General features: G+C 55.9%; 1 protein-coding gene across 1 annotated transcript; it reads right to left on the reverse strand.

The window, feature by feature from the left end:
* Nucleotides 1-1,386: 1,386 nt before the first annotated feature.
* PPP2R1A (protein phosphatase 2 scaffold subunit Aalpha) lies at nucleotides 1,387-22,961 on the reverse strand. The gene is made up of 15 exons (XM_058823136.1): nucleotides 22,833-22,961; nucleotides 22,104-22,194; nucleotides 20,685-20,785; nucleotides 18,334-18,566; nucleotides 16,479-16,626; nucleotides 15,522-15,677; nucleotides 14,720-14,834; nucleotides 12,818-12,888; nucleotides 11,234-11,368; nucleotides 9,753-9,926; nucleotides 7,685-7,745; nucleotides 6,050-6,204; nucleotides 4,538-4,680; nucleotides 2,335-2,426; nucleotides 1,387-1,477 (listed from the first exon to the last, which is right to left on the reverse strand). Exons 1-15 carry the CDS (start codon nucleotides 22,908-22,910, stop codon nucleotides 1,461-1,463), a joined length of 1,770 nt encoding a protein of 589 aa, XP_058679119.1. The 5' UTR covers nucleotides 22,911-22,961; the 3' UTR covers nucleotides 1,387-1,460.
* Nucleotides 22,962-23,474: the final 513 nt, after the last annotated feature.

Genomic DNA, 23,474 nt, shown 5'->3' on the forward strand with positions numbered 1-23,474 from the left:
AAAGCGCGACTGTCATAAAAACGGCCATAAAGTGCGACTGTCATAAATACTGCGGTAAAGCGCGACTGTCGTAAAGACGGCCGTAAAGCGCGACTGTCGTAAAAGGTGACGCAAAGCTTGACTGTCATAAATACTGTCGTAAAGCGCGACTGCCGTAAAAGGGTCAGTAAAGCGCGAGTGTCGTAAAGACGGCCGTAAAGCGTGACTGCTGTAAAAGGTGCCGTAAAGCGCGACAGTAAAGCGCGACAGTCGTAAATACTGCCTGAAAGCGCGACCGTCGTAAAAGGTGCCGTAAAGCGCGAGTGTCACAAAAGGTGTCGTGAAAGCGCGACTGTCACGGAACTGCCGTAAATACTGACTGTCGTAACAGCTGCCGTAAAGCGCGACCGCCGTAAAGGGCGGTGCTGAGATAGCGGGACTCTGAGATAGCGGGACTCTGAGATAACAGGACCTGAGATAACGGGATCCGAGATAGCGGGACTCCGAGATAATGGGACTCCGAGATAACAGGACTCCGAGATAACAGGACTCTGAGATAACAGGACTCTGAGGTAACAGGACTGTGAGATAACAGGACTCCGAGATAGCGGGACTCCGAGATAACGGGACTCCGAGATAACGGGACTCTGAGGTAACAGGACTCCGAGATAGCGGGACTCCGAGATAACAGGACTCTGAGATAACAGGACTCTGAGATAGCCAGTGTCAAACCCTAACACCCCAAAAAAATTGCCCCCCAAAACAAAAAAAAAAAAACAAAAAACAAAAAAAAAATTCCCAAAATTTTCCTAAAAAAATTCCCCCAAAATCCTGGGGGAAAAAAAAAAAAAAATCCCAAATTTTTTCCTTTAAAATTTCCCCAAAATTTAAAAAAAAAAAAAAATCCCAAATTTTTTCCTTAAAAAATTCCCCCAAAATCCTGGGGGAAAAAAAAAAAAAAAAAAATCCCAAATTTTTTCCTTTAAAATTTCCCCAAAATTAAAAAAAAAAAAAAAAAAAAAATCCCCAAAAAATTCCTCAAAAATTCACCCCAAAAACAAACAAACAAAAAAATCCCCAAAGGGGCGTGGCCTCTACTTAAAGGGGCGTGGCCACTATTTAAAGTCCCAGTGCATTTTAAAATTAAAAATAATTAAAAACAAAAAAATTCAATTGAATTAAAATTTGATTAATGCCTCGCACCACGTGACCTGCGCTGGCCCCTCCCCCCACCCCCCAAACCGCCCCTCCCCCCACCCCAATTAATTAATTAATAAATAAACGACACCGGAGCCTCCTCGTTGTTGTGGTTTTTATTAACGGCGAAATCATCGTTAATTAATTAATTAAGGAGTTAATGAACCAACAGCGGGGTGGGGGAGGGGCGCGGGGGGGGGGGGGGGGGAGGGGTGGGGGGAGGGGCGGTCGCAGCTCCGGTTCATGCGGGGGGAGGGGCCGGGGGGGGGGGGGAAGGGGCGGGGTCAGGCCAGCGCCAGCACTGCGGGGGAGGGGAGAGAGAGAGAAACGGGGGTTACCTGGGGGCACCTGGGCACACCTGGGCACCCAAAATACACCTGGGCACACCTGGGCACACCTGGGTGCCCCACCCAAGTCCCTCAGTGTCCCCTCTTTGTCCCCCCAGGTGTCCCAAATCCCCCCCCAGGTGTGCCCAGGTTTATCTCAGGTGTGCCCAGGTGTGCCACATTTCCCCCCAGGTGTCCCCAGGTGTCCCCAGGTGTCCCCAGGTATGTCCCAGGTGCCCCTCACCTGTCCCAGGTGTGCCCTCACCTGTCCCATTGTATCCCAGGTGTCCCCAGGTGTTCCCCTCAGTCGTCCCACCTGTCCCAGGTGTGTCCCCAGGTGTCCCCAGGTGTTCCCCTCACCTGTCCCAGGTGTGTCCTCATGTATCCCCAGGTGTCCCCAGGTGTGTCCCTCACCTGTCCCAGGTGTGCCCTCACCTGTCCCAGTGTATCCCAGGTGTCCCCAGGTGTCCCCAGGTATGTCCCAGGTGCCCCTCACCTGTCCCAGGTGTATCCCAGGTGTTCCCCTCACCTGTCCCAGGTGTGTCCCCAGGTGTGTCCCTCACCTGTCCCAGTGTATCCCAGGTGTTCCCCTCACTCGTCCCACCTGTCCCAGGTGTGTCCCCAGGTGTCCCCAGGTGTGCCCCTCACCTGTCCCAGGTATGTCCCAGGTGTTCCCCTCACCTGTCCCAGGTGTGTCTCCAGGTGTCCCCAGGTGTGTCCCTCACCTGTCCCAGGTGTCCCCAGGTGTTCCCAGGTGTTCCCCTCACCTGTCCCAGGTGTGTCCCCAGGTGTCCCCAGGTGTGCCCCTCACCTGTCCCAGGTGTGCCCTCACCTGTCAGCGCCTCCTGAGCGAAGTATTTGACGTCGACGTCCTGGTCCTGCGTCAGCTTCTCCAGCACCGGCTTCACCTCCGTCTGCAGCGTCCTGGGCAGGTGAGACAGGTGAGACATGGACAGGTGAGATATGGACAGGTGAGACATGGACAGGTGAGATATGGACAGGTGAGATATGGACAGGTGAGATATGGACAGGTGAGACACGGACAGGTGAGACATGGACAGGTGAGATATGGACAGGTGAGATATGGACAGGTGAGACACGGACAGGTGAGACATGGACAGGTGAGATGGGACAGGTGAGATGAGACAGGTAAGATATGGACAGGTGAGATAAGGACAGGTGAGACATGGACAGGTGAGATAAGGACAGGTGAGACATGGACAGGTGAGACATGGACAGGTGAGATGGGACAGGTGAGATGGGACAGGTGAGACATGGACAGGTGAGATGGGACAGGTGAGACATGGACAGGTGAGACATGGACAGGTGAGATGGGACAGGTGAGATAAGGACAGGTGAGATATGGACAGGTGAGACACGGACAGGTGAGATGGGACAGGTGAGATATGGACAGGTGAGATGGGACAGGTGAGACATGGACAGGTGAGATGGGACAGGTGAGATATGGACAGGTGAGACATGGACAGGTGAGATGGGACAGGTGTGGGACCTAAACCACTAAACCTTTATAACCCAGTAAAACCAGTATAAATCATTATTCCCAATATAAACCAGTACAAACCAGTGCTCCCAGTATAACCCAGTATAAACCAGTATACCCCAGTATATCCCAGTATAACCCAGTATATCCCAGTATACCCCAGTATATCCCAGTACAACCCAGTGCTCCCAGTATATCCCAGTATTGCCCAGTATCACCCAGTACAACCCAGTATATCCCAGTATAACCCAGTACAAACCAGTACATCCCAGTACAACCCAGTATATCCCAGTATAACCCAGTGCTCCCAGTACAACCCAGTATAACCCAGTATAACCCAATACAACCCAGTATATCCCAGTATATCCCAGTAAATCCCAGTATAACCCAGTACAACCCAGTACATCCCGGTACATCCCAGTAAATCCCAGTGTATCCCAGTAAATCCCAGTGTATCCCAGTATACCCCAGTATAACCCAGTATATCCCAGTATATCCCGGTATAACCCAGTGTATCGCAGTAAATCCCAGTACAAACCAGTACAACCCAGTAAATCCCAGTATACTCCAGTATCACCCAGTATATCCCAGTATAACCCAGTATATCCCAGCATATCCCGGTATAACCCAGTATAACCCAGTATATCCCAGTATACCCCAGTACATCCCAGTACATCCCAGTAAGTCCCAGTACATCCCAGTATATCCCAGTACACCCCAGTATATCCCAGTACATCCCAGTAAATCCCAGTATATCTCAGTATAACCCAGTATAACCCAGTATAACCCAGTATCACCCAGTATAACCCAGTATAACCCAGTATAACCCAGTATATCCCAGTATACCCCAGTATATCCCAATACAACCCAGTATATCCCAGTAAATCCCAGTATATCCCAGTATAACCCAGTATAAACCAGTATAGCCCAGTATCACCCAGTATAACCCAGTAAATCCCAATATATCCCAGTAAATTCCAGTGTAACCCAGTATAATCCAGTACAACCCAGTACATCCCAGTATATCCCAGTACATCCCAGCATACCCCAGTACAACCCAGTATATCCCAGTATATCCCAGTATATCCCAGTATATCCCAGTATAACCCAGTACAACCCAGTACATCCCAGTATATCCCAGTACATCCCAGTACAACCCAGTATATCCCAGTATACCCCAGTATATCCCAGTATATCCCAGTATAACCCAGTACAACCCAGTACATCCCAGTATATCCCAGTACATCCCAGTACAACCCAGTATATCCCAGTAAATCCCAGTATACGCCAGTACATCCCAGTATACCCCAGTATATCCCAGTAAATTCCAGTATATCCCAGTATACCCCAGTATATCCCAGTATACCCCAGTATATCCCAGTCCATCCCAGTATACCCCAGTATATCCCAGTACATCCCAGTACATCCCAGTACACCCCAGTCCATCCCAGTACATCCCAGTCCATCCCAGTCCATCCCAGTATACCCCAGTATATCCCAGTCCATCCCAGTTCATCCCAGTCCACCCCAGTACCCGCTGTCCAGGATGGGCCCGATGCGCTGCAGCGACTTGGCCACGTTGAAGCGGACGTTGGCCACGGCGTCGGCGGCCATGCGGAGCACGGTGGGCAGCATCTGCGTGGTGGTCACCTCCTGGCCACACACCTCGGACAACACCTGCACAGGTGAGACACAGGTGAGACACAGGTGAGATACAGGAGAGATATCAGACAGGTGTGCTATGTGAGATATGGGACAGGTGAGATGGGATCTACACCATGGGCAGCATCTGCGTGGTGGTCACCTCCTGGCCACACACCTCGGACAGCACCTGCACAGGTGAGACACAGGTGAGACATGGGACAGGTGTGATGGGACAGGTGTGCTATGTGAGATATGGACAGGTGAGATGGGATCTGCTCTGCACCATGGGCAGCATCTGCGTGGTGGTCACCTCCTGACCCCACACCTCGGACAGCACCTGCACAGGTGAGATACAGGTGAGACACAGGTGAGATACAGGACATGGACAGGTGAGACATGGGACAGATAACATGGACAGGTGTGATGGGCCATGGGCAGCATCTGCGTGGTGGTCACCTCCTGGCCACACACCTCCGAGAGCACCTGCACAGGTGAGACACAGGTGAGACACAGGTGAGACACAGGTGAGACACAGGTGAGACACAGGTGAGATACGGGACATGGACAGGTGGGACATGGGACAGGTAACATGGACAGGTGGGACAGGTGAGATACATGGGCAGCATCTGCGTGGTGGTCACCTCCTGACCCCACACCTCGGACAACACCTGGACAGGTGAGATAGGGGCAGGTGCGATGGGACAGGTGAGACAAGGGACAGGCATTGGGGACATCCATCGGTCATGCCCAGGTGTGCCCAGGTGTGCTTCTATCCCTCTCAGGTGCCCCCAGGTGTGCCCAGGTGTGTTCCTATCCCTCTCAGGTGCCCCCAGGTGTGCCATGGTTATACCCAGGTGTACCCAGGTGCCCCCAGGTGTATCCCAGGCGTGCCCAGGTGTACCCCAGCTATACCCAGGCGTGCCATGGAAGTACCCAGGTGTGCCCAGGTGTGCCCGGGTGCGGTTCTATCCCTCTCAGGTGTACTGTGGGTGTGCCCAGGTGTGCCCAGGTGTGCCCGGGTGCGGTTCTATCCCTCTCAGGTGTACTGTGGCTGTGCCCAGGTGTGCCCAGGTGTGCCCGGGTGCGGTTCTATCCCTCTCAGGTGTACTGTGGCTGTGCCCAGGTGTGCCCAGGTGTGCCCGGGTGCGGTTCTATCCCTCTCAGGTGTACTGTGGGTGTGCCCAGGTGTGCCCGGGTGCGGTTCTATCCCTCTCAGGTGTACTGTGGGTGTGCCCAGGTGTGCCCAGGTGTGCCCGGGTGCGGTTCTATCCCTCTCAGGTGTACTGTGGCTGTGCCCAGGTGTGCCCAGGTGTGCCCGGGTGCGGTTCTATCCCTCTCAGGTGTACTGTGGCCATGCCCAGCTGTGCCCAGGTGTGCCCCCCAGGTGCGCCCAGGTACCCACGTTGATGCAGAAGAGCGTGGTCATGCGGTGCAGGTAGTTGGGGTCGGCGGCCATGGCCAGCACCTTGGGCACGATGGTGCCCTGCGCCCAGGTGTGCCCGAAGCGCTCCACCAGCTTGCGCAGGTTACTGGTGGCGGCCTCGCGGATGGCGTACACTGCCGGGGAAACCAGTGCGGACCAGTTAGAACCAGTACGGACCAGTTAGAACCAGTACAAACCAGTATAAACCAGTACAGACCAGTTAGAACCAGTGCGGACCAGTTAGAACCAGTACGGACCAGTTAGAACCAGTACGGATCAGTTAGAACCAGTACAAACCAGTATAAACCAGTACGGACCAGTTAGAACCAGTGCGGACCAGTGTAAACCACTACGGACCAGTTAGAACCAGTACGGACCAGTATAAACCAGTGCGGACCAGTCAGAACCAGTACGGACCAGTGTAAACCAGTGCGGACCAGTTAGAACCAGTACGGACCAGTTAGAACCAGTATAGACCGGTATAAACCAGTACGGATCGGTTAGAAGCAGTACAAACCAGTATAAACCAGTGCGGACCAGTTAGAACCAGTGCGGACCAGTTAGAACCAGTACGGACCAGTGTAAACCAGTACAAACCACTATAAACCAGTGCGGACCAGTTAGAACCAGTATAAACCAGTACGGACCAGTTAGAACCAGTGCGGACCAGTTAGAACCAGTATAAACCAGTGCGGACCAGTTAGAACCAGTATGGACCAGTATAAACCAGTGCGCACCGGTTAGAACCAATACGGACCGGTATAAACCAGTACGGACCAATTAGAACCAGTACGGACCAGTTAGAACCAGTACGGACCAGTTAGAACCAGTACAAACCAGTATAAACCAGTGCGGACCAGTTAGGACCAGTATGGACCAGTATAAACCAGTACGAACCAGTCAGGACCAGTACAAACCAGTATAAACCAGTTAGGATCAGTATAAACCAGTGTAAACCAGTTAGGACCAATATAAACCAGTTAGTACCAGTATAAACCAGTTAGGACCAGTTCACACCAGTATAAACCAGTATAAACCAGTATAAACCAGTTAAGACCAGTATAAACCAGTGCAAACCAGTATAAACCAGTGTAAACCAGCACGGACCAGTTAGGACCAGTTAGGACCGATACGGACCAGTATAAACCAGTAAAAACTAGTACAAACCAGTATGGACCAGTTAGGACCAGTATAAACCAGCATAAACCAGTATAAACCAGTAGAGACCAGTTTGGACCAGTACGGATCAGTTTGGACTGGTTCGGACCAGTACAAACCAGTATAAATCAGTTTGGACTAATCTGGACCAGCACAAACCAGTCTGAACCAATTTGGACCAGTATAAACCAGTATAGACCAGTTAGGACCAATACAAACCAGTATAAACCAGTTTGAACCAGTCCCTCCTAATCCCCTCCCAGTTTGTCCCAGTTTGTCCCAGTCCATCCCAGTCCATCCCAGTCCCTCCCAGTTTGTCTCAGTCCCTCCCAGTTTGTCCCAGTCCATCCCAATCCATCCCAGTCCCTCCCAGTTTGTCCCAGTCCCTCCCAGTTTGTCCCAGTCCCTCCCAGTTTGTCCCAGTCCATCCCAGTCCATCCCAGTTTGTCCCAGTACCGTGATCCACCAGCCAGGCCATGCAGAGCGAGTTCAGCTTCTCATCGAAGAACTCCACGCCCTGGGGAGGGAGAGACCAGTAAGGACCAGTATAAACCAGTAAGGACCAGAACAAACCAGTAAGGACCAGTATAAACCAGTAAGGACCAGTACAAACCAGTATCAATCAGTATAAGCCATTATAAACCAGTACAAACCAGCATCAACCACTACAAACCAGTATAACCCAGTCCACATCACTATGGACCAGTTTAAACCGACGTAAACCAGTACACACCAGTACACACCAGTACACACCAGTATAAACCAGTACACAGCCACATAAACCAGTAAGGCAAAAAACCCTCCCAGTCTGCCCCAGTATATCCCAGTCTGTCCCAGTCCCCTCCCAGTCCATCCCAGTCTGTCCCAGTCCCCTCCCAGTCTGCCCCAGTATATCCCAGTATATCCCAGTCCCCTCCCAGTCCATCCCAGTATATCCCAGTCTGTCCCAGACCCCTCCCAGTCCATCCCAGTATATCCCAGTCCCCTCCCAGTCTGTCCCAGTCCGTCCCAGTATATCCCAGTCCCCTCCCAGTCCATCCCAGTATATCCCAGTCTGTCCCAGTCCCCTCCCAGTTCCCTCCCAGTCCATCCCAGTCTGTCCCAGTCCCCTCCCAGTGCCCCCATGTCAACCCGTAACTCCGCTGCAGTGCCCCACACAAGTCTGTAACTCCCTCCCAGTATATCCCAGTATATCCCAGTATATCCCAGTGCCCTCCAACCCTCTCCCAGTGCCTCCCAGTATAACCCAGTCCATCCCAGTCCCCTCCCAGTCCATCCCAGTGCCCCCACACGAGCCCATACAAGCCTCTAACTCCGCTCCGGTGCCCCGTACACGGCTCCAGTCTTCTCCCAGTGCCTCCCAGTCCATCCCAGTTTATCCCAGTCCCCCCCCAACCCTCTCCCAGTCCATCCCAGTTTATCCCAGTTTACCCCAGTCTGTCCCAGTCTCACCAGCTGGCCGGCCAGCAGCGGCATGTCCTCAATGATGGCCAGCGGGACACACCAGAGCCCCCTCCCAGTATATCCCAGTACATCCCAGTGCCCCATACAGGGCTGGAACTCCCTCCCAGTCCATCCCAGTCCATCCCAGTTTATCCCAGTCCCCCCCAACCCTCTCCCAGTTTATCCCAGTTTACCCCAGTGCCTCCCAGTCTCACCAGCTGGCCGGCCAGCAGCGGCATGTCCTCGATGATGGCCAGCGGGACACACCAGAGCCCCCTCCCAGTACATCCCAGTACATCCCAGTTTATCCCAGTGCCCCATACAGGGCTGGAACTCCCTCCCAGTCCATCCCAGTCCATCCCAGTCCATCCCAGTCCATCCCAGTTTACCCCAGTCTCACCAGCTGGCCGGCCAGCAGCGGCATGTCCTCGATGATGGCCAAGCACACACACCAGAGCCCCCTCCCAGTACATCCCAGTACATCCCAGTATATCCCAGTGCCCCACACAGGGCTGGAACTCCCTCCCAGTTTACCCCAGTCTGTCCCAGTCTCACCAGCTGGCCGGCCAGCAGTGGCATGTACTCGATGATGGCCAAGCACACACACCAGAGCCCCCTCCCAGTACATCCCAGTACATCCCAGTGCCCCATACAGGGCTGGAACTCCCTCCCAGTCCATCCCAGTCCATCCCAGTCCATCCCAGTTTACCCCAGTCTCACCAGCTGGCCGGCCAGCAGCGGCATGTACTCGATGATGGCCAGTGGGACACACCAGAGCCCCCTCCCAGTATATCCCAGTACAACCCAGTGCCCCATACAGGGCTGGAACTCCCTCCCAGTCCATCCCAGTCCATCCCAGTCCATCCCAGTCCCCCCCAACCCTCTCCCAGTTTATCCCAGTTTACCCCAGTGCCTCCCAGTCTCACCAGCTGGCCGGCCAGCAGCGGCATGTACTCGATGATGGCCAAGCACACACACCAGAGCCCCCTCCCAGTACATCCCAGTACATCCCAGTGCCCCACACAGGGCTGGAACTCCCTCCCAGTCCATCCCAGTCCATCCCAGTTTACCCCAGTCTCACCAGCTGGCCGGCCAGCAGCGGCATGTACTCGATGATGGCCAGCCGCACCCTCCACTTGGCGTCCTCAGCCAGCTCCACGATGGCCGGGAGCAGCGACTGCGAGAGCTGCCGGATGCCGATCACCTCGTTCACGCAGTCCAGGTTGGAGATGATGTTCAGCCGCACCTCGGGGCACTGGGAGGGCACTGGGAGTTACTGGGAGGGCACTGGGAGCGACTGGGAGTTACTGGGAGGGCACTGGGAGTTACTGGGAGGGCGCTGGGAGTTACTGGGAGTTACTGGGAGGGCACTGGGAGCGACTGGGAGGGCACTGGGAGCGACTGGGAGTTACTGGGAGGGCACTGGGAGTTACTGGGAGGACGCTGGGAGCGACTGGGAGTTACTGGGAGGGCACTGGGAGCGACTGGGAGTTACTGGGAGAGCACTGGGAGTTACTGGGAGGGCGCTGGGTGTTACTGGGAGTTACTGGGAGGGCACTGGGAGCGACTGGGAGGGCACTGGGAGGGCGCTGGGTGTTACTGGGAGTTACTGGGAGGGCGCTGGGAGTTACTGGGAGTTACTGGGAGGGCACTGGGAGTTACTGGGAGGGCGCTGGGAGTTACTGGGAGGGCGCTGGGAAGGCACTGGGAGTTACTGGGAGGGCACTGGGAGTTACTGGGAGTTACTGGGAGGGCGCTGGGAGGAAGCTGCAGTTCACAAAGTCACCACCAGGGGGAGCTGTGAAAACACTGGGAGTGCATTGGGGAGGATTGGGAGCAACTGGGAGAACTGGGAGGGACTGGGAGGGCACTGGGATGAACTGGGAGGGCACTGGGATGGACTGGGAGGGACTGGTATGAACTGGGAGTGACTGGGATTTACTGGGAGGGCACTGGGATGGACTGGGATGAACTGGGAGGGACTGGGAGGGCACTGGGATGAACTGGGAGGGCACTGGGATGAACTGGGAGGGACTGGGAGGGCACTGGGATGAACTGGGAGGGACTGGGAGGGCACTGGGATGAACTGGGAGGGACTGGGAGGGCACTGGGATGAACTGGGAGGGCACTGGGAGTGACTGGGATTTACTGGGAGGAAGCTGCAGTTCACAAAGTCGCCACCAGGGGGAGCCGCGAAAACACTGGGAGTGCATTGTGTGCCCAGGTGTGTGCCCAGGTGTGTGCCCAGGTGTGTGCCCAGGTAGGTGTCTCACCTCGTCCTTGAGCTGTGCCAGGAACAGGGGCAGCACCTGTGTGCCCAGGTGTGTGCCCATGTAACTCCATGTGCTTCTACGTGTTTGTACCTGTGCCCAGGTGTGTGCCCCGGTGTGTGCCCAGGTGTGTGCCCATGTAACTCCGTGTGCTTCTATGTGTTTGCATCTGTGTCCAGGTGTGTGCCCATGTAACTCCATGTGCTTCTATGTGTTTGTATCTGTGCCCAAGTGCGTGCCCAGGTGTGTGCCCAGGTGTGTGCCCAGGTGTGTGCCCAGGTGGGTGTCTCACCTCGTCCTTGAGCTGTGCCAGGAACAGGGGCAGCAGGTGTTCCACCGTGTTGTCCTTGCCCAGGATCGGCGACAGCCCCATGATCACCGAGGCCAGCGCCGACTTCACGTGCTGGTTGGCGTCCGACACCAGCTCCTGCACAGGTGGGCATAGGTGGGCACAGGTGAGCTCACCTGGCCTCGGGGAGAGGCTCTGAGGCCACCAGGATGCGACCAAAGGTGTCCCCAGAGTGATAACGCCAACCCAGGTGTGCCCAGGTGTGCCCCAGGTGTGCCCAGGTGTGCCCAGGTGTGCCCAGGTGTGCCCAGGTGTGTCCCCATCCTGCACAGCTGGGCACAGGTGAGCTCACCTGGCCTTGGGGAGAGGCTCAGCATGGCTCTGAGGCCACCTGTGCCCGCAAGGTGTGCCCAGCTGTGCCCCACCACCCCAGCTGTGCCCGCAAGGTGTCCCCAGGTGCCCCCCAGGTGTGCCCAGGTGTATTTTGGGTGCCCCCAGGTGTATTTTGGGTGCCCCCAGATGTATCCCAGGTGTATTTTGGGTACCCCCAGGTGTATTTTGGGTGCCCCCAGGTGTATTTTGGGTGCTCCCAGGTCTATTTTGGGTACCCCCAGGTGTGCCCAGGTATATCCCAGGTGTGCCCAGGTGCTCCCAGGTGTATTTTGGGTGCCCCCAGGTGTATCCCAGGTGTATTTTGGGTGCCCCCAGGTGCGCCCAGGTATATCCCAGGTGCATTTTGGGTGCCCCCAGGTGCCCCCAGGTGTATCCCAGGTGTGCCCAGGTGCTCCCAGGTGCATTTTGGGTGCCCCCAGGTGTGCCCAGGTGTATTTTGGGTGCTCCCAGGTGTATTTTGGGTGCCCCCAGGTGTATTTTGGGTGCCCCCAGGTGCATTTTGGGTGCCCCCAGGTGTATTTTGGGTGCCCCCAGGTGCATTTTGGGTGCCCCCAGGTGTATTTTGGGTGCCCCCAGGTGCATTTTGGGTGCCCCCAGGTGTATTTTGGGTGCCCCCAGGTGTATTTTGGGTGCCCCCAGGTGCCCCCAAGTGTATCCCAGGTGTATTTTGGGTGCCCCCAGGTGTATCCCAGGTGTTTTCTGGGTGCCCCCAGGTGCCCCCAAGTGTATCCCAGGTGCATTTTGGGTGTGCCCAGGTGCCCCCAGTTGCCCCCCCAGGTGTGCCCAGGTATGTCCCAGGTGTGCCCAGGTGTATTTTGGGTGCCCCCAGGTGTATCCCAGGTGTATTTTGGGTGCTCCCAGGTGTATTTTGGGTACCCCAAGGTGTATTTTGGGTGCCCCCAGGTGCGCCCAGGTGTTCCCAGGTGTATTTTGGGTGCCCCCAGGTGTATTTTGGGTGCCCCCAGGTGTATTTTCGGTGCCCCCAGATGTATTTTGGGTGCCCCCAGGTGTGCCCAGGTGTTTTTTGGGTGCCCCCAGGTGTATCCCAGGTGCATTTTGGGTGTGCCCAGGTGCCCCCAGTTGCCCCCCCAGGTGTGCCCAGGTATGTCCCAGGTGCGCCCAGGTGTATTTTGGGTGCCCCCAGGTGTATCCCAGGTGTGCCCAGGTGTGCCCAGGTGCACTGCGGGCGCTCACCTTGATGCAGGGCAGGATCTGGCCCATGATCACGGCCTCGCGGCAGTCGGGGGACAGGTTCTCACAGAACTCTGGGGACACCAAAGTTTGGGTTAAAATACCTCAAAATCGGTTAAAATAACTCAAAATTGGGTTAAAATACATCAAAATTGGGTGAAAATACCTCAAATTCGGGTTAAAATACCTCAAAATCAGGTTAAAATACATCAAAATCGGGTTAAAATATGTCAAAATCGGGTTAAAATATGTCAAAATCAGGTTAAAATACGTCAAAATTGGGTTAAAATACCTCAAATTCGGGTTAAAATACCTCAAAATCAGGTTAAAATACATCAAAATCGGGTTAAAATATGTCAAAATCGGGTTAAAATACGTCAAAATTGGGTTAAAATACGTCAAATTCGGGTTAAAATACCTCAAATTTGGGTTAAAATACGTCAAAATTGGGTGAAAATATGTCAAATTCGGGTTAAAATACCTCAAAATCGGGTTGAAATACGTGAAAATTGGGTTAAATTACGTCAAATTTGGGTTGCGAACGTCAAAACCGGGTTAAAACGCGCTGAAATTGGGTTGGTGACGCCAAAATTGGGTTGGGAACGTCAAATTTGGGTTAAAAACCACTGAAATTGGGTCGGGGACATCAAGGTTGGCTTGGTGACACCAAACTTGGGTTGAAAAACGTCAAGATTGGGTTGGTGGCACCAAATTTGGGTCAAAAACCACCAAACTTGGGTGAAGCGACACCGAGATTGAGTCGGGGACACCAAAGTTGGGTTGGAGACACCAAATCTGGGTGGAAAAGCACCGAAATTGGGTCGGTGACATCAAAATTTGGTTTGGGACGCCAGATTTGGTTTGGGGACACCAAACCTGGGTGGAAAACCTCTGAAATTGGGTCGGTGACACCAAAACTGGGTTGAAAAGCACTGAAATTGGGTCAGTGACACCAAAATTGGGTTGAAAAGCACCAAAATTGGGTTGGTGACGCCAAAATTGGGTTGGGAACATCAAATTTGGGTTAAAAACCACTGAAATTGGGTCGGGGACATCAAGGTTGGCTTGGTGACGCCAAACTTGGGTTGAAAAACATCAAGATTGGGTTGGTGGCACCAAATTTGGGTCAAAAACCACCAAACTTGGGTGAAGCGACACCAAGATTGAGTTGGGGACACCAAAGTTGGGTTGGAGACACCAAATCTGGGTGGAAAAGCACCGAAATTGGGTCGGTGACGTCAAAATTTGGTTTGGGACGCCGGATTTGGTTTGGGGACACCAAACCTGGGTGGAAAACCCCTGAAATTGGGTCGGTGACACCAAAATTGGGTTGAAAAGCGTCAAGATCGGGTTGGGGGCGCCAAATCTGGGTTGGGAACATCAAATTTGGGTTAAAAACCACTGAAATTGGGTCGGGGACATCAAGGTTGGCTTGGTGACGCCAAACTTGGGTTGAAAAACATCAAGATTGGGTTGGTGGCACCAAATTTGGGTCAAAAACCACCAAACTTGGGTGAAGCGACACCGAGATTGAGTTGGGGACACCAAAGTTGGGTTGGAGACACCAAATCTGGGTGGAAAAGCACCGAAATTGGGTCAGTGACGTCAAAATTTGGTTTGGGACGCCGGATTTGGTTTGGGGACACCAAACCTGGGTGGAAATCCCCTGAAATTGGGTCGGTGACACCGAAACTGGGTTGAAAGGCACCGAAATTGGGTCGGTGACACCAAAATTGGGTCGAAAAGCACCAAAATTGGGTCGGTGACACCAAAACTGGGTTGAGGAGCGTCAAGATCGGGTTGGGGGCGCCAAATCTGGGTTGAAAAGCACCGAAATTGGGTGGGTGACGCCAAGGGTGGCTCTGGGTCATTTCGGGGACCTCGGGGGTGGGCGTGGCCGCTGACCTTTGACCTTGTGGGAGGCGGCGGCGCGCACCTCGGCCTCGCAGTCCTTCATGAGGCTCTGGAAGGCGCCCACCAGGTCGGTCTTGGTGATCTCGGGGCCCACGGCGCGCTGGAGCTGCGGGGGCGCGGCACAGGTGTGGCACAGGTGTGGCACAGGTGGGTCCAGGTGTGACCCAAGTGTGCCCAGGTGTGCCCCCTGGTGTGCCCAGGTGTGTCACAGGTGTGTCACAGGTGTGCCCCAGGTGGGTCCAGGTGTGCCCCTGGTGTGTCACAGGTGTGCCCAGGAGTGCCCCAGGTGGGTCCAGGTGTGACCCAAGTGTGCCCAGGTGTGCCCCAGGTGGGTCCAGGTGTGTCCAGGTGTGCCCCAAGTGGGTCCAGGTGTGCCCATGTGTGCCCAAGTGTGCACAGGTATGTGCCAGGTGTGTCACAGGTGTGCCCAGGTGTGTCACAGGTGTGTTACAGGTGCGTCCCAGGTGTGCCCCAAGTGGGTCCAGGTGTGTCCAGATGTGTCACAGGTGTGCCCAGGTGTGTTCCAGGCATGTCCCAGGTGTGCCTAGGTGTGCCCAGGTGCCCCCAGGTGTGCCCAAATTCCCAATTTTCCCTCCCAAAACCCCAAACTTCCATCAATTTTCACCGTTTACCCCCATTTTTGTGTGCCCAGGTGTGCCCCCAGGTGTGCCCAGGTGTGCCCAAATTCCCAATTTTCCCTCCCAAAACCCCAAACTTCCATCAATTTTCACCGTTTACCCCCATTTTTGTGCGCCCAGGTGTGCCCCCCAGGTGTGCCCAGGTGTGCCCTCACCTCGGTGAACTTGTCGGCCACCATGTAGCGCACGCGCCAGGACTTGTCCTCGGCCGCCTGGCGCAGCGTGGGCATCACGAGCCCCTCGAGCTCCTCCTGCGGCAGCAGCTGCGCGATGCTCACGCACGCCTCCACCGCCAGCAGCCGCACCGAGTCCTGCGCAGGTGGGCACAGGTGGGCACAGGTAACGCCCAAACATACCCCAGGTAACCCTGAGATAACCCTGAGATAACCCAGAGATAAACCCAGAGATAAACCCCCACTATGGACACGCCTCCACCGCCAGCAGCCGCACCGAGTCCTGCGCAGGTGGGCACAGGTGGGCACAGGTGGGCACAGGTAAGCCCCAAACATCTCCCAGATAACCCAGAGATAACCCAGAGATAAACCCAGAGATAAACCCAGAGATAACCCTGAGATAACCCAGAGATAAACCCAGAGATAAACCCAGAGATAACCCTGAGATAACCCAGAGATAAACCCAGAGATAAACCCCCAATGCACGGCTCCACCGCCAGCAGCCGCACCGAGTCCTGCGCAGGTGGGCACAGGTGGGCACAGGTGGGCACAGGTAACCCCCAGGTGTGCCCAGCAATATCCAGATGACCCGCCAGGTATGCCCAGGTAGGCCACAGGAACATTCAGATGACCCCCAGGTGTGCCCAGGTGCGCCCAGGTGTGCCCAGGTGCGCCGCACCTGCTCGTCCGAGGCCAGGTTGGAGAACATGAGGATGATCCAGGTGTGCCCAAACCCCCCCGAGGTGTGCCCAGGTGCGCCCAGGTGTGCCCAGGTGCGCCCAGGTGTGCCCAAACCCCCCCAGGTGTGCCCAGGTGCGCCGTACCTGCTCGTCCGAGGCCAGGTTGGAGAACATGGGGATGATCCAGGTGTGCCCAACCCCCCCCCAGGTGTGCCCAAACCCCCCCAGGTGTGCCCAGGTGTGCCCAGGTGCGCCGTACCTGCTCGTCCGAGGCCAGGTTGGAGAACATGGGGATGATCTCGCTCTTGACGTGCTCCAGCTCCAGCACCTTGGCGAACTCGCCCAGCTTGGAGGCGGCCGCGCGCCGCACCATGGGCGTGTCGTCCGAGCACAGGTTCCGGAAGTACCTGCGGGCACACCTGCGTTACCTGGGCACACCTGGGGGGCACCCGGGCACACCTAAGGGGCACCTGAGTATGGCTGGGTATGGCCCTGATACACCTAAGGGCATCTAGGAGTACCTGCGGGCACACCTGCGTTACCTGGGCACAGCTGAGGGGCACCTGACTACACCTGGGCACAGCTGAGGGGCACCTGAGTATGGCTGGGTATGGCCCAGGTGCACCTAAGGGTCACCTATGGGCATCTGGAGATACCTGCGGGCACACCTGCGTTACCTGGGCACACCTGGGCACACCTGAGGGGCACCGGCTACAGCTGGGCACACCTGGCTATGGCCCAGGTACATCTATGGATCACCCAAGGGTCATCTAAGGGCATCTGGGAGTACCTGCGGGCACACCTGGGCACACCTGGGCACACCTGGGATGGGTTGGTGACCCTGTGGTCACCTCAATGACCCCAAGGATGGACTGGTCACCCCACTGACCCCATGGTCACCCCACTGACCCCATGGTCACCCCAACGACCCCACGGTCACCCCAATGACCCTGTGGTCACTCTGCTGACCCCGTGGTCACCTCACTGACCCCATGGTCACCCCACTGACCCCATGCTCACCCCACTGACCCCATGGTCATCTCAATGACCCCATACCCATCTCACTGACCCCGTGGTCACCCCACTGACCCCATGGTCACTCTGCTGACCCCATGGTCACCCCACTGACCCCATGGACACCTCAATGACCCCACGGTCACCCCAATGACCCCATGGTCACCCCAACAACCCCACGGTCACCCCAATGACCCCACGGTCACCCCAATGACCCTGTGGTCACTCTGCTGACCCCATGGTCACTCTGCTGACCCCGTGGTCACCTCACTGACCCCATGGTCACCCCACTGACCCCATGGTCATCTCAATGACCCCATACCCATCTCACTGACCCCGTGGTCACCCCACTGACCCCATGGTCACTCTGCTGACCCCTTGGTCACCCCACTGACCCCATGGACACCTCAATGACCCCATGGTCACCTCAATGACCCCATGGTCACCCCGCTGACCCCATGGTCACCTCAATGACCCCATGGTCACCTCAATGACCCCATGGTCACCCCAACAACCCCATGGTCACCCCAATGACCCCATGGTCACTCTGCTGACCCCACGGTCACCCCACGGACCCTGTGGTCACCCCGCTGACCTCATGGTCACCCTGCTGCCCCCAAGGATGGATTGGTAACTCTGCGGTCACCCCGCTGACCCCATGGTCACCTCAATGACCCCGTGGTCACCCCACTGACCCCACGGACCCCGTGGTCACCTCAATGACCCCAAGGATGAACTGGTCACCCCAATGACCCTGCGGTCACCTCAATGACCCCATGGTCACCCTGCTGACCCCATGGTCACCTCAATGACCCCAAGGATGAACTGGTCACCCCAATGACCCTGCGGTCACCCCAATGACCCCATGGTCACCCTGCTGACCCCATGGTCACCTCAATGACCCCAAGGATGAACTGGTCACCCCAATGACCCTGCGGTCACCCCAATGACCCCATGGTCACCCTGCTGACCCCGCGGTCACCCCAATGACCCCACTGACCCCGTGGTCACCCCGCTGACCCCGCGGTGACCCCAGCGACCCCAAGGACGGACCGGCGACCCCGCCGCCCCCGCGGTGACCCCGCGGGCCGGTCACTCACTGGCGCAGCTCGGCCTTGACCGGGCTGGAGACGCGCGGGTAGCAGACGCTGAAGAGGCCGCAGGCCGAGGTGCGCGACGTGAACCAGTCGCCGCCCGCCAGGCGCTTGACCAGCGGCACAAAGTGACCCTCGAGGTCCGGCGGCGAGTGCTCGTGGGACACGGCCCGCAGGGACTCCACCGCCTTGTCCCGCACCACCGTCTCCTCCACCGTGGCCAGGCTCTCCAGCGGCGGCTGCGGACACAGGGCGGACACGGGGCGGACAGTGAGCGGACAGACGGACGCTGGGTGGGGGAACTGAGGCGGGGTGGGCAGAGGAACGTGGCGTGGGAAGGTGGGCACAGGGTGGTCAGATGGACACAGTGTGGTCAGATGGACATGGGATGGGCAGGTGGACACAAGGTGGGCAGGTGGACATGAGGTGGTCAGGTGGATGTGGGATGGACAGACGGACGTTGAGTGGTCAGATGGACACAGCGTGGTCAGATGGACACAGGGCGGTCAGGTGGACACAGGGCGGTCAGGTGGACACGGGGTGGGTGGGTGGACATGGGATGGGCAGAGGAACGTGGCGTGGGAAGGTGGACACAGGATGGTCAGATGGACACAGGGCGGTGAGATGGACACAGGGTGGTCAGGTGGATTTGGGATGGACAGACGGACATTGGGCGGTCAGATGGACATGCGGCCATCAGATGGACACGGGATGGTCAGATGGACACAAAGTGGTCAGGCGGATGTGGGGTCATCAGATGGACACAGTGTGGTCAGATGGACACAAGGTGGTCAGGTGGACCTGGGGCCATCAGATGGACACAGGGTGGTCAGATAGACACAAGGTGGTCAGGTGGACATGGGGTGGTCAGGTGGATGTGGGATGGACAGACGGACATTGGGCGGTCAGATGGACACAGGATGGTCAGATGGACACAGCGTGGTCAGATGGACACAGGGCGGTCAGATGGATGTGGGATGGACAGACGGACATTGGGCGGTCAGATGGACACAGTGTGGTCAGATAGACACAAGGTGGTCAGGTGGACATGGGGTGGTCAGGTGGATGTGGGATGGACAGACGGACATTGGGCGGTCAGATGGACACAGTGCGGTCAGATAGACAAGGGGCCATCAGATGGACATGCGGCCATCAGATGGACATGGGGTGGTCAGGTGGACACGAGGTGGTCAGGTGGACATGGGGTGGTCAGGTGGACGTGGGACGGACAGACGGACATTGGGTGGTCAGACGGACACGGGGTGGTCAGACGGACACGGGGTGGTCAGATGGACATGAGATGGTCAGATGGAAATAGGACAGAGGAACGTGGCATGGACAGATGGACACAGGACGGACACAGGAACACAGAACGGACAGACGGACACCAGACAGACAGACAGACAGACGGGCAGGGGCCGGGGGTTCGGAGCCCCCAGGTGTGTTCTGACCCCACCCAGGTGTGCCTGGGGGCTCTCCAGGTGCATTCCGAGGCTCCCCAGGGCTGCTTTTACCCCCCGAGGGGGATTTTTTGCCCCCCAGCTGTGGTTTTGTCCCCCTCAGGTGTTCCCCGGGTGTATTTTTACCCCCCCAGGTGAGTTTTTACCCCCTCACAGATGAGTTTTTGAGGCCCCTAGATGCATTTTTTGTCCCCCCAGGTGAGTTTTTACCCCCCCAGTTATATTTTTACCCCCTCAATGTGTATTTTTACCCCCTCAGGTGAGGTTTCTACCCCCCAATGTATATTTTTACCCCCCCAATGTGTATTTTTACCCCCTCAGGTGAGGTTTTCACCCCCTCAGGTGAGGTTTTTACCCCCTCAGGTGAGGTTTTTACCCCCTCAGGTGTATTTTTACCCCCTCAGGTGAGGCTTCTACCCCCCAATGTATATTTTTACCCCCTCAGGTGAGGTTTTTACCCCCTCAATGTGTATTTTTACCCCTCAGGTGTATTTTTACCCCCTCAGGTGAGGTTTTTACCCCTCCAATGTGTATTTTTACCCCCCCAATGTGTATTTTTACCCCCCCAATGTGTATTTTTACCCTCTCAGGTGAGGTTTTTACCCCCTCAGGTGTATTTTTACCCCCCTCAGGTGAGGTTTCTACCCCCCAATGTATATTTTTACCCCCTCAGGTGAGGTTTTTACCCCCTCAATGTGTATTTTTACCCCTCAGGTGTATTTTTACCCCCTCAGGTGAGGTTTTCACCCCCCCAATGTGTATTTTTACCCCTCAGGTGTATTTTTACCCCCTCAGGTGAGGTTTCTACCCCCCAATGTGTATTTTTACCCCCCCAATGTGTATTTTTACCCCCCCAGGTGTATTTTTACCCCTCCCCAGGTGAGTTTTCCCTCCTACCAGCAGGCAGTGCACGAACTCGGGTCCCCCCACGAGGGCGGTGAAGGTGCCCAGCTGCTCCGCCAGCGCCAGCAGCACCTCGTCCTCATCGTAGATGGTGTCTGTGACAGCACAGGTGACACACCTGTCACTCACCTGTGCCCCCTGACACCTGTCAATCATCCCCCAGGCCCCGCCCGCCTCAAAAAAAACCCGCCCGAAATCCGAAATCCGGGCGGTTTTTGGCGATTTTAGGGGGATTTTGGGACCTCCACGTGGACTCTGCGGACCCCTCCCTCACAAATCTTGGGAGTTTTTCCTTAAATTTTGGGAATTTTCCCTCAAATTTTGGGAGTTTGCCCACAAATTTTGGGAATTTCTCCTTAAATTTTGGAAATTTCCCCTCAAATTTTAGGAATTTCCCCTCAATTTTGGGAGTTTCCCCTCAAATTTTGGGAGTTTTCCCTCAAATTTTGGGAGTTTCCCCTCAAATTTTGGGAGTTTTCCCTCAAATTTTAGGAATTTCCCCTCAATTTTAGGAGTTTCCCCTCAAATTTTGGGAATTTCTCCTCAAGTCTTGGGAATTTTCCCTCAAATTTTGGGAGTTTCCCCTCAAATTTTGGGAATTTCTCCTTAAATTTTGGAAATCTCCCCTCAAATTTTAGGAATTTCCCCTCAAATTTTGGGAGTTTCCCCTCAAATTTTGGGAGTTCCCCCATCAAATTCTGCGAGTTTCCCCTCAAATTTTGGGAGTTTCCCCTCAAAGTTTGGGAATTTCTCCTTAAATTTTGGAAAATTCCCCTCAATTTTAGGAGTTTCCCCACAAATTTTGGGAATTTCTCCTTAAATTTTGGAAATTTCACCTCAAATTTTAGGAATTTCCCCTCAATTTTGGGAGTTTCCCCTCAAATTTTGGGAGTTTCCCCTCAAAGTTTGGGAATTTCTCCTTAAATTTTGGAAAATTCCCCTCAACTTTAGGAGTTTCCCCTCAAATTTTGGGAATTTCTCCTTAAATCTTGGGAATTTTCCCTCAAATTTTGGGAGTTTCCCCTCAAATTTTGGGAGTTTTCCCTCAAATTTTAGGAATTTCCCCTCAATTTTGGGAGTTTTCCCTCAAATTTTGGGAGTTTCCCCTCAAGTTTTGGCAGTTTCCCCTCAAGTTTTGGCAGTTTCCCCTCAAGTATTGGCAGTTTCCCCTCAAGTTTTGGGAGTTTCCCCTCAAATCTTAGGAGTTTTCCCTCAAATTTTGGGAGTTTCTCCTCAAGTTTTGGGAGTTTCCCCTCAAGTTTTGGGAGTTTCCCCTCAGGTTTTGGGAATTTCCCCTCAAATTTAGGCCCTTCCCCTCAAGTTTTGGGAGTTTCCCCTCAAATTTTGACAGGTCCCCCAAAAATTTTAGGAATTTTCCCTCAATTTTGGGCCCTTCCCCTCAAATTTCCGTACCAGTGAGGAAAGGGAGGAGCTCGCTGCGGGTTCGCTCCACGCCCAGCGCCAGCGCGATGGTTGAGAGCTTCTTGATGCTGTTGAGGCGCAGCTGGGAAGGAAAAATGGGGAAAATTCAGAAAAATTTGGGAAAATAAAGGGGAAAATCTGTGGTAAAAAAGGGCGGGAATCGCCCCCCTCATGAGGAAACCCCGCCCACAAGGCAGGTTGGCCAATCAGGAGCGGCGTTTCACGGCTCTGCAGCGGCGCCGCGGCAGAGAGGAGGCCCACGATTGGTTCCGCTAAGCCCCGCCCATGAAGGCGGCAGCCAATGGAGAGCGGCGCTGCCGCGGCCTCGCGCTGCCATTGGCTGCGGCGAGGAGGGAGCCGCGCTGCCCCGCCGCTAGAGGGCACTGCGGCGGGCGGGGCAGATCCCCTCACCCCCTCAGCGCGCTGCGGACCAATCAGAACGCCCCTTACAACCCCAAACCGCCCTTTCAGCCAATCAGAAGGCGCCTTTCACCGCAACCCCCCCCAACCGCCCCACACATGTAACACCGCCTCCCATTCGCCCGCGCCTGAGGGGACCGGGACGCCTCAACCAATCAGTGAGGCCGTCTCATGGCAGCCATCAGCAGCAGGGCCTCGGATCAGCGGGGCGATGGCTACCGGGCCCCGGTGGCCACGGAAAGGGCCCCGAAACCCCGGAAAGGCGCCGGGGGTATCGCGGCGAGGCTCCGGTAGCGGTACCTGCACGTCCTCGTTGCGGAGCTCGTCGATGAGCACCGCGATGGGGTAAAGCGAATCGTCGCCGTCCGCCGCCGCCATCTTCGCCGCCGCCGCCGCCCCGGCTCTGAGGGGCCGCACGGGGCCGCCCGCTCCGCTCCTGCAGGGCTTCCGCGGCGCTGATTGGTCCGCGCTGCCGCAGCGCCCGCCCGCCGCGTCTTCCCATTTGTTCAGAGCGCTGTCTGTCAGGTGAAGGCCCGCCCATGCGGACGGCACGGTGACTCGCGCTCTGATTGGGCGACGCGATTGATTGACAGCGCTGGGGGCGGGGCGAGGCGTTGCTGGGCAACGCAGAGGCGCCGGGGACGAACTGGGACGGACTGGGACGAACTGGGACGGACTGGGAGCCGCTGGAACATACTGGGACAGACCGGAATGCCCTGGGATGGGACTGGGACTCGCTGGGTTGTGCTGGGACAAACTGGGACCCACCAGGGCCTGAACTGGGACAGACTGGGTTATACTGGGACAAACTGGGGCTGAACTGGGACAAAGTGGGACGCACTGGGACCCCTCCAGCGCCAAACTGGTTTATACTGGGACGCACCCGCAGCAAAAACCCTCGCAAAACCAGTAAAATCCAGTAAAATCCAGTAAAACTGGGCC

This window comes from Ammospiza caudacuta, chromosome 38, assembly GCF_027887145.1.
Source record: "Ammospiza caudacuta isolate bAmmCau1 chromosome 38, bAmmCau1.pri, whole genome shotgun sequence".
Taxonomy (NCBI): domain Eukaryota; kingdom Metazoa; phylum Chordata; class Aves; order Passeriformes; family Passerellidae; genus Ammospiza; species Ammospiza caudacuta.